General features: G+C 55.8%; 3 protein-coding genes across 3 annotated transcripts; 1 reads left to right on the top strand and 2 right to left on the bottom strand.

Moving 5' to 3' along the window:
• Nucleotides 1-309: 309 nt before the first annotated feature.
• Nucleotides 310-2,745, top strand: CH63R_04747 (domain found in Dishevelled; the record flags this gene model as incomplete). Its single annotated transcript, XM_018299722.1, has 3 exons — nt 310-1,059; nt 1,202-2,536; nt 2,623-2,745. The coding sequence occupies 3 exons, from the start codon at nt 310-312 to the stop codon at nt 2,743-2,745; spliced, it is 2,208 nt and encodes a 735-aa protein (XP_018160968.1).
• A 1,636-nt stretch (nt 2,746-4,381) lies between these two features.
• On the bottom strand, nt 4,382-5,433 carry CH63R_04746 (uncharacterized protein; the record flags this gene model as incomplete). Its single annotated transcript, XM_018299721.1, has 3 exons — nt 4,382-4,692; nt 4,843-5,174; nt 5,294-5,433. The coding sequence occupies 3 exons, from the start codon at nt 5,431-5,433 to the stop codon at nt 4,382-4,384; spliced, it is 783 nt and encodes a 260-aa protein (XP_018160967.1).
• Nucleotides 5,434-7,459: 2,026 nt separating this feature from the next.
• On the bottom strand, nt 7,460-8,488 carry CH63R_04745 (Nacht and wd40 domain protein; the record flags this gene model as incomplete). Its single annotated transcript, XM_018299720.1, has 1 exon — nt 7,460-8,488. One exon carries the CDS (start codon nt 8,486-8,488, stop codon nt 7,460-7,462), a length of 1,029 nt encoding a protein of 342 aa, XP_018160966.1.
• Between the last annotated feature and the right edge of the window lie 2,430 nt (nt 8,489-10,918).

Raw genomic sequence — 10,918 nt, 5'->3', positions numbered from 1 at the left:
CATCAGCCCCTTGAGGCCTGTGTACTTCGTACATACTGTACCTCGCCTTTGATCTTGTACCTACCCCCCTCCCCTTCCCTCTTCAGTCACTCCATTTGCTGCCCATGTCCCTGGTTCTCCTTCTCCTCCACCACTACTACTACCGCTACCACACACCTCCTCCTCTCCTCCCCTCATCCACGCCCACGCCCTACCTCACCAAAAACCCGCTTTCTCTTCTCTTTTTTTTCTTTTTTCTTTGCGCCTGCCTTTTTATTTGAACACCCGTCTTGCCGTCCGCGCTTCTTCTAACCCTCCTTTTCCCATTAGATGGCCGCTGTCTGCAAGACTTCCCGACCTTCCATCCAAGAGCCATTGTCAAACGAGGCCAGCTCTGATTCTGTACCTCCCACACGCACAGCCAACCCCAACCCTACCAGTACCAGTGCCAATCCGCAACCCACCGGCACTACCACGGCCAACACCACCGCCGGCAGCACTCCTCTTGCTGCGACACCCACCACCACCACCACCACCATTCCCTCGTCCAATACCAACACAACTACATCATCGACCGATCCCTACGTCGTGTCTTCGGTAAACCGCCCGTATTTTCGCTCCCATCACCACTCGCCCTCAACCAGCTCTTTGCACAAGCTACAACGCTCTGGTGGTCTTTTCGGCTTCGCTACAGCCGCCATTGACAAGACCCAATCCGCACTCGCCGCCTTTTCCTCGGACCCGTCGATCCGCCAGCGCGCCTCCAATTCCGCATTGGGCAGGGCCTCTTTCACCCCCGACTCTGCTTCGGACTACTCTGCCGCCAGCCAAGGCTCGACAGACAAATACCCCCGATATTCGAGCCCTTCCAACTACTCGTCTTCTAGCAGCACTCTTAATCAACTAGAGGGCAAGTATCCAAGCCAGGTATCGCTGGTACAGGATCTACCCTCTCAACCATACACCGAGACAGACCCCAATAGGCCTCTCCCCTACCGACTGCCGAGCATAGAGAGCAAAATGCATCAAACATCCTCGCGGCTTCTCCGCATGACGGATGATGACCGGCCATTCACCAAGGTCAGTAACTTGCCAGGTTGACGCTGCCCGCCGAACCCGATTCTCCTTTTGCGACGGTCGCCCACCGCTTGCCCGCCCCCGAACACTCGTGGCCCAAAGCCCTGCCGGTCGTCGATGAATGCTAACACGAAGAATTGAACAGGACTTCAAGGACCTCTTCTCAACACTCATTGTCAGCCTGCTGCCTTTGTCCGCCCATCGAGTACGGTTAACACGCGTGGAAAACACCTTCCTGTCCGAAGATGCAATCAACAACCTGGGCTCCCTCAAGTTCTCCCAATCGAACCGCATGCCTGATCCCAAGGACCCCTCAAGGATAGTAACCACCACCACCACCACGACATTTTCCATGGCCAAGGACATGGCCCGCTCCATCTGCCAAAAGTTCCTCGAGGCGAGGTTCATCGAGTCTGCCGACGGGAAATACCAGCAGGTGTACAACATGAAGGGCTCCGTGTGGCAGTTGACCCCCAAGGGCGTCACCGTGCTGGATCGCTTCTGTTCCCGCAACGGCATCCAGCAAAAGTCGATAGCCGAGCTCGTCGGCTCCACCCTGTCGCAACTTGTCATCCTTGAGAGGGACGGCCAGACGGACAAGCTCATCACGGATCGCGGTACGATTGAGGTCATCTTCAGGAGGTTCATTGGTACACACGGCCCCAACGTCAAATCGAGCGTCAGCTCGGCCGACTCGGATTCCCTGAGCGACTACAAGGACGGCCTTACCGGTGTCAAGATGGCTAGCGAACGTAAAGTGAACGGCAAGACGTACAAGGATACCTTCACCGGCAAGGCTGCCACTGATTGGTTGATGGACTGCTGTACAACCGTGGACAGGCGGGAGACGTACGACATTGCCGCCCTGTTCGTGGAATACGACTTGATGGAGCCCGTCGTACAAGACCGTGCTCACATGGCACAGTACCCCAGCAACAACCTATTCCAGCCTACCAAGCATGCCATCTATCAACTGACGGCGAAGGGCAAGGATTTGATCAATGGCATTGGGTCAAGAGGACGGACTTCGGAGAGTGAAGTGGTCACACCGTCTCGGAACGTCATTGCGCGAGACTCCAACACACAGAGGCTCGATAAGATCCTGAACGACGCCGCGCTTCGTCTACTCTTCAGAGAGAACCTCAGGGAAACACACTGTGAGGAGAACCTATCATTCTACCTCGACGTGGACGACTTTGTTCGGAGCTGTCGGGGAGCGATTAGGGTCGCCCAGAAGAACCCTAACGCGAGTTCGATGGACGGCATCAAGGAGATCATGGCGCAGGCCTATGGGATTTATAATGCATTCCTCGCCCCCGGTTCTCCCTGCGAGTTGAACATTGACCACCAACTTCGCAACAACCTGGCCACCCGAATGACCAAGGCCGTCGGCCAAGACGTGGCCATGATCGACACTCTGCAAGAGGTCATGTCATTGTTCGAGGACGCTCAGAACGCAGTCTTTAAACTGATGGCCAGTGTACGTTTATCATCCCTTGTCTTCGTCATCGCAGCCGGTATGCTTTGGAATTCTTGAGCTAACGCGACCTTCTTTTCCTTACGCAGGACTCGGTTCCCAAATTCCTGAGAAGCCCCAAGTACGAGCATACTTTGAAGAACTACGACTTTGACGCAGTCACGGGCGGTCGTGGCCTGGAGCGCAGCACGAGCCGATCGAACCGCAAATGAGTAACGTCGGCATGACGCAGTTTCGGAAAGCGAAGAAAACTTTGGTGAAACCCGGTACAACCCGCGCCCAATCTTACCACAGCACGACCGATTTGCATACCTAGAATCGCCTCCGGCGCAGGCCGCGCAGTCCAAGTTGGCATTTACGGCACTTTACTCGAACCATAATCTTGAGCATAACATGGTGGTCTTTGATTCATTACCAGGCGGTAGGCAGGATCTTTCACTTATTTACCAGATGGCTCTCCCGCACGGGCCGATTTAGGTCGCCATCTGGGCTATTTTGGAAAAATATAGGCGTTGGGGGCGGACTATTCTTAGAAGGAGACCCCATGTGGCGGCGAAACTGAGTCCGCGGGACACCACGTCACCATCACATGCGGACTTGATTTCTGTTTTTCCCTCCTTTTCTCTTTATTTCCCCCTCCCCCACCCTCCTCCCTTTCGCTTTAATTTCTCACATCTGTTCGAATCATGACTGGGCTGGTGGGGGCGGACGACCAAAGAAGGATAGCATGACAGCGCAAGTTTCGACTACGATCCTCGAGATGGAGCCCGTGGCGATCGATGAACGAGCCTAGGGTTCAGAGATAGGAGGACAGAGGCACCTCGGCTGCCCGCTGGCACGCTGAAATGGGCCGTCTCGTAGGCCTTACGATGAGAAGGAAGTAATCGTGAGGAAAAAGGGGAAATGCAAAACAGGGAGGAGAGCGGTCGTGGAGCGGCATGGCTCATTTGTACATATCTAAGAACCAAACCCCCTTCGACCCGAGCGGGGAAAGAGGTTCGACCTTTCCGACATAACCCTGAATAAGAGGAAAGCATATGAAAGTGGTATCAAGGCTTGCAGCGCCAGGTATGCTGGTTTAATGATGTGTGGGAAGCGTCGAACTCTAGGAAGGAGCATACCGGCTGGTTTTTGGCTTCTCTAACTCTTCCGTGCGATCATGCCGATGTGCGGATTCAATCAATCAACCCCTCAGGACCCAACGACTGGAATGCGCCACATTACGGGCAGTCGGCAGGTGCATTCTCGGCACCTCGGCGGATCACAACAAACACGGCACCGGAAACTCTCGGCTGGCATTCCCAGCCGCGAGGCCGGGGCTCCCAATTGGGCGCGAGCAGGCGTCTTGGTGGACAAAAGTAGAGATAGAGACATGATCTAATCTTGGTATGTGCCCGAGACTGTCCAGCCTGAGGTCTTTTTGCTTCTGATACATATGTACCCTAATACCCGGGATCCAAGCAACCCCTGAGTGTCCCGTGCCAATGAGTGTTGATAGACGTCGAAGGGGAAGAGGGGTCGGTCGGTCGAATCCTCAGGATGGGCAGGCAGGCATAAAGAGAGGCTCCCGAACCACCCTCGCGCTTATTCCTGGTTTACGGGCTCCTTTCTTCCACTCGTCACACACACATACTGCTCTTCTTACATCAACAGGACTCCAATCTTTCGTTTGTTCAGAGGCTCCCCCCCTCTCTTTTTGTTTTTCTTCTTCTATTTTTCCCCCTTCTTTTATTTGGTTTGCTTTTACTGGCCCCAGTCACTCACTTACAGCACAATGAGCATCATTAGAACATCGCAAAGCGCAACACACCATTTTCCTTGGGTCAGAATATCATTAATTACTACTACTTAAATATTGCTCGAAACTCTCGGACCTCGGAACCTCAGCTCCCTCCAGTGCTCAACTTCTAGCTCCGAATCCCCGCGACGAAGACTGTCAACGACCTCGCCAAAGACACTGGCAAGAGAGAGACCAGATAGACAGGGATGTAGATCCAGTCGGGCCTCGCGGCCATCAGCCTCGTCGCCACTGCCGGTACCGTCTCCGCTGCTTTCCTCCCCCACCACGTCAACAACGGGGTAGGCCACAACGGGACGGGCATTTACGCCATCACCAAGGTGTGGGACCGCGCGACGACGTACTGCCGGAGTTGACGACGCTGTACTACAACAACCGCACTTACACCATTGACAAGCCCACGACGTTCATCATCCCCGGCTGCTCTTGCACTCAGACCTGCGTATGTCCTATCCCTCCTCTTCTGTTCTCATCTTTGAAATGTTTCCATGAAGCAAAAGAAACCCCCTACGACGGATAGAAGAAGTAACTCTGCTGACAAGCCACCACTCCTCCAGACGACCAACTACAAAGACGACTGCAAGACCACCGGCTGTACCCCCAATTCTCATAGCCAGTCCTTTGCGTCTGTTCCTCCGATGTGCCGACCGGGGACCCTGGAGTCCCTGTGGTCCCGGGTGATCTCGGGCACTACGCCCACGGCGCCTGGCTAGTACCCTGGGGCCCAGCCGACCGTCGTCGTCACCTTCGGTGCCGAGCAGAGCGCCGCCGCGGGTGTTGCTCTGGCCGCCGGTGTCTTCGCCGCTCTTGTTCTGTAAAGCGAGACCCCCAGACAACGCGAACCTTCCGAGCCATTCTCGGTCTCTTTACACCCCCTAGCCCCACCCCCGTCGAGAAGGATCGGATGGTGCCTCTGCCTGGCCCCGAGATGTTGACCTCGTGTTGATTGGGGAGAGACTCACAAGGAAGCATGGGGCGGGAACCGGGGAATTCGGGAAGGGGAGGGCGTGGGGTGAAGTGAAGCCAGACCTGCTGCGCCTTCTGCACCCCTTCGCTCTTCTCTTCTCGTCCTCGGCTCCTTCCTCGCTTCTTCAACCGTCATCTCTTCCTTTGCATGAGATTCGGCGTCTCTGGAAAAGGGGAGGTCCAGCTGATGGCTCCACTAAGAGAAAATGGGAGGGGGAAGGTCTTGGATGAAACATCACTGCCTTTGCCAATACGTCTTTGTGTTTCTGTCTTGTCTATCTAGGCGTCCCCTTTTTTTCCACCACCGCCGTTGTTGTCATGTTTTAACGCCCTATTATTGCTTAACGCCGATATGTCACCAAGGGACCGGGGACGTCGCGGAGAACGAAAGCGAGGAGGAGAAGGAGAAGAAAAAGACGGAAGAACAGACAACGGAGCGAGAGACGAGACGAGTGAGGAAACAAGAGAGCCCAGAACTATCGCGGTGTTCGCTGGAACCCGGGTGAAAGACCGGGGGAAGGGCGATCCCGCTTCCAGTGGATGAGGGGACGGACAATTCTCCTTTGTGAACAAAAGCCCTCGAATTGGTTCTTTGCATTTTATTTTATTCTTGTTTTTGCCCCGTTGGTTTTCTCTCATTGTCTAAAAAAATTGGGGGGGGGGGTGAAGGAGACTCGGTATCATTGCTTTCTGCACAGCATCATTACTTCTGATTCAGTGCCCCCTGTCGCCTTACGTATCTTTAACCATTATTATTACTTTAGAACCTTATAGACTTATCCCGTTTGGTGTGTGTGTGTCACTCGATGGACCTCGGATTCTAATGCCAAAGAAAAACTGCATGTTTCGGTCCATCGACTCCCCATGATGATGCCGGTTGGTCGAGTGCAATCAGGCAATGCTTTTCTCGGCAGCCCCGAGTAAGCGTCGTATGTCGCAACTACACGAATGCCGGGCGCGAGAGGAGTCGACCATGTCGTGACGTAGAATGGGAGCACAGAGTTTGTTCATTGAGCACAACGAACCCATCTATCTGCCCATAGACTAACTCCGCGGGCAACAGCAGGCTCTGGGCTTAATGGGCGGCCCAACTAGGCGATCAATCTGGTATTTTCCGGGCTCTTTAGGCGGTCATCTCTTTGAGCAGCGAGCCGGGGACCAGATTTCCTGAAGCGGCTTTCTTCACGAGCGGCTAGCTTCGTTTCACCATGTCGGCGTCTACCCAAGATCCCCCGAGCCCTGATGCCCTTTGCGCCAGAACGTCCCGCTCACTCCGACAAACGGCATGTGTGAATAAACACTTGTCGCGGGTTGCCATTGATGTTCGCTTTCAAACTTGTAACATGGAGATACCAATGCGACAGGTCCTTCCCCTCGCCAGCTGGTGTCCCTCGATGCCTCCATCTCCCCCCCCCCTTCCCCGAATGCGTCGACATCCCCGCCCCACCCAGCCCGCGAGCGACGACGATGCAAACATCATCAAAGCAGAAGCCAGCCGTCCATAGCGCGTGCTCTGCAGAAAGGGGGGGGAGGGGGGGGGGGCGGACTATATTCCGTATGGCCCTTGGGACAGAGTTGATTTCGAACGCAAACGTCAGGCTCGCGAGAAACCGCTCTGGGACCAAAAACGCCATGGTCGTTCCCCCTCCCCCTCCCCTCCCTCCTCGTGATATTTCTCGAACTGTTTGCAACGCAAACCCCTTCCTCGGTCGAAGCCCGGAATCCACAGTCATCCTGCCCAGACGACCTCCTTTGACAGGACGCCGAGATTCCCCGGGCTGAGTAGCCCATCTGCTGAATCGCCCTTGTCTCCGGTTCCGGCCTCGGGCCAAGAGTCCCGCCAAGGCCGATCTCGATCCGCCAACGGGGCCACGGCGCTGGGCCGGAGCATCAGATATAGATAGATTACTTGCCAATTCCGGAAAGTCTGTACCGCACTGGCGCATCTACCTTACGACATGCGACATGACAGCATGGCCATCTCAATACGGAGAAAGAAAGAAAGAAAGAACGAAAGAAAAAAGGAATGCATGTATATAGATCCATCGGAGTGGATTGCAAAGATATGGGGGTATCGGTTTTTTTCCCCCTCGCTAACACAATGGCTGCGGACCACCGCCGCCCTCAAAAACTCCTCCTACATGACCACCTACCCCCCCGGTTCAATCCAGCTCGGCCACGAACGGCCCCTGCAGAGTCCCGCCGCTGTACTGCTGCTGCCCCGCGACTGCACGCTGATGCGTGTCGTCGCAGGGATGGATGCCTCCGAAACCCGATTGGCTTCCGTGGGTGTAGTTGCTGTTGCTGCCGCTGCCGCTGCCGCTGCCGCTGCCACTACCACCGCCAAGACCGCCGGGCTGCGACCCGGCGTCCGAACACAGAGACGACGTCAAGGGAGCGGCAGCGTGGCGAAACCGCAGCGGCTCCGGGTAGGTGGCGTTCTGGGACTCGTCGCCGGGTGGTGTAGACGGCGACTTGGGATGCGAAGGCCTGTACGGCAAGCAGATTTGGTCGGCGGGGGCGTTGGTATAGTGAGTCTGACCCGGATGGGTCTGTGGAGGATGAGGATGGGGGGGCATGTGCGACGATGCGCCGTTGGTGCCGGGCCCAGACAGAAGCGAGGTCTGGCTGGCGTGCCGCTGATCCGCAGCGGCTACGGAAGGGGAGGAGGAGGCCTGCTGGACTTTGGACCGCAGGCGTTCGACCAGCAGGCCGTGGCTCTTTTTCAGGGTCTTCTTGACGAAGGAGGTGGTGAAGACGTTGCAACGCATGTCGACGTCCTCGCGGATGTACAAGCCCAACACTGGGGCGCCGATGCCGAGCTCGACGGGCTCGACAGGCTCGCCAGGCAGGCAGCCGGCTACGGTCCACTTATCCCGGATCTCGAGGCCCATCGGGGCGTAGCAGTGGGTCTGCATGCCGGTGGGCAGGTCGTGGAAGCAGCAAGTGTAGCTGACGTTACCGGTGACCAGGCCGCCGGGTAGGTATGATATCTCGTCGGTGAGGGAGTACCAGGCGCAGGCGTGCTCCTCCGGGGGCGCATGGGATGGGGCGGGGATGCGGTGGCGCTCCTTGATGAGAGGGTTCAGATCGATCATCTCGACGTGGTTGTGGAGAAAGTCAAGGACGGCCTCGCGGGTGATGCCGGCGGGCAAAGGTGAGATGGTCGTGAATGTTGTGCGTTTTGACATGATTGATGAGGGTCGGCACGGATTTGTGTGTGTGTGTGTGTGTGTGTGTGTGTGTGTGTGTGTGTGTGTTTGGATGGGGGCGAGGGTGAGTGTTGGTTGTGAACCATGCGATGCAGGAGAGGTAAGAGGATGAATGACCTTGTGGAGGGGCAAGGATGTGAGGTAAGGTTAAGGTAAAGTTGCTTGCTTGCTGAACTGAAGCTGGGACGGAACGAGTCGGGTTCAGTAAATTGGATGAATCGATGATCAAGGGATGGAATCCAGTAAGAACGTTTCGATCCCTTTTCCCCCCTTTGCTTTTCTTCAGTGGGTGCAATGAAGTGTCGATTATTGGCAACCTGCTGTACACATAGAAAGGATATAGATTGAGGCGCAATGCATGCGGCAAAGGAAAAAAAAATTAAATTCCCCAAACCAAAAACCAGAATTCAAGGTTGATGATGCGTCGTGTCTCGAAGGCTGTGCCAGCTGAGATGAGAGGGGTGGAAGCACACGGAGACGGAGGGACGGAGGCGCAGCGGCGGCCGTGTGAGACGTGCAGTCCGCGACCCTGCGGGGCGTTGGCGCTCGTAGTGGGCGTACGCAGCGCGGTGAGGCCGGGTAGGTCAGGTCCCCTGCCGGAAGGGATAAAAGCCGCCGCCGGTTAGTGCAACTGACGGGCGGCCCGTCAGTAGGGAGGAGGGGGGAGGTTTGGTGTAAGCGGGAGGACAAATAGACAGCCCAGGACAAGCAGCAGAAGAGAGCCTTTGGGGATGGGCTGAAATCAAAGTTTGGTTGTATGTAATGAGGAAAGCACGAACTCAAGGGATGAGAAACGGTAAGGAATGCGAGGCAAGAGTTGAAGAAGTGGTTTTAATCCCATTCAGCAGTAAGACAGAGCGGGGGAAGCGGCCGAGGCGGAGGTCGAGTACTGGTCGCCCACGACGCGAAAGTGTCGGTCAAGTTTTTTTCTTCTAGTTTTTTATTCCCCTTCCTCCAACTCAGCGCCCGAGGGCATGAGAAAGAGGAACGCTTGGCTGGCCGATTGGTCCAAACTGCCATCCCCAAGAGACAAAATACGGGCGGCCGCCGCCGCCGCCTCGCACGAATGAGGCGAGGGCACACCAAGGGAGGGAGGGGGCCTCTCGCTTGTCGGCTCGGATGTCTCGCTCTTCTACGCAGCCGGACGTATGTACATGTAAGTACTCCGTGGCTCACAGCCCAAATCAACGTCAGCCAGCCAACCGGCCAGCCGCCCAAGCCGAGATGCTCTCGTCGGATGTCAATTGGCAAGAGAGCGGAATACAAGACGCTCGCATTCCTTCATTCCTTCTTGTTTTCTGGGATGAAATGGAAAATATCGATGTTTTTTATCATTGTTATCTATAAATAAAAAACAAAAGCCTATCATGGCGAAAGGCGATGACACTCGAAGCCCGGGGGGAAGACACATGACGGGCCCAATGTGCGGAACCAGGACCGCAACGTGGCGGCGGCCGCCGGGCGGGTGGGGTATTTTGGGATTGAAGCCCGTGCTGAGCCATCACTGGGTCGATTGCCCAACGCCCCCACGATCACACTTAAAAGTTCCCGAGTCACAGGCTGCAGCACATCTTCCGCTCGGTTATAGGGGTCCACAAAACCCTCCAAGACTCTATTGCAAAGGTGTTGCTGTTGGTGTTGATCCGGCCAGGGCACCGGTACTTACATCCGAGTCTTCCCTCTCACCCCCTTGCTTGGGACGACACCTCACATGCGACGTTTCTTGGCAAGCGGCCGCCCTGACGAAAGACACCCCGTCGAGCCCGGATCTTTTCTAACGACGGCGGCCGCCAGCTCGCTCGACCCTCTTCCCGCGCGTCTACCAAAAGGTCCTTCGTGGGAATGAAAATTAATTTTCATACAGATAGGCACACACTGTACAACCGAGAGGGCTCGCGAGCACGATTTCCTACAAGGGGTCCGTTGGTCAAAGACCAGAGATAGAGAGAAGACAAGCAATCATCGGCTTCGTGAAGGAAAGCACCAAACCCCAACCCAATGCCCTGCTTATGCCCCCCCCCCGAGAATAACTCCCCTGACGATCCCCATCCACCAAAATGCCGGCCGAGTCGAACGAGAGACGAGCGGGCACAGCAATACAAAGTAATCGAAGCGAATGACATCAAATGGACCTCCAGGGTCCTTTTGTGCGGGGTGATGACAAGAGCGCCCCCGTACGTTTATTTGTACATCTCTTGACATGATTATGTATCTTAGTATGCCTACCCCCACCCCTACCGGGTGGTGTGGAAGTCATGACACTCCCCTAACCCGAGCGAACAGACTCTCAGTGATCAGACTACAATCGGATCTCACTAGGATCGTGGCGTATCGCTCATGCGACGGTAATCCCTCCAATGACCCTCCACTAAGCACTGTGGGAGGACACTAATCAACGTGCGAAGCAGT

Source organism: Colletotrichum higginsianum, chromosome 3, assembly GCF_001672515.1.
Source record: "Colletotrichum higginsianum IMI 349063 chromosome 3, whole genome shotgun sequence".
In the NCBI taxonomy this organism is placed as follows: Eukaryota; Fungi; Ascomycota; class Sordariomycetes; order Glomerellales; family Glomerellaceae; genus Colletotrichum; species Colletotrichum higginsianum.
The sequence above is the reverse complement of the archived record's forward strand: the minus strand, read 5'-3'. Positions and strand labels throughout refer to the sequence as shown.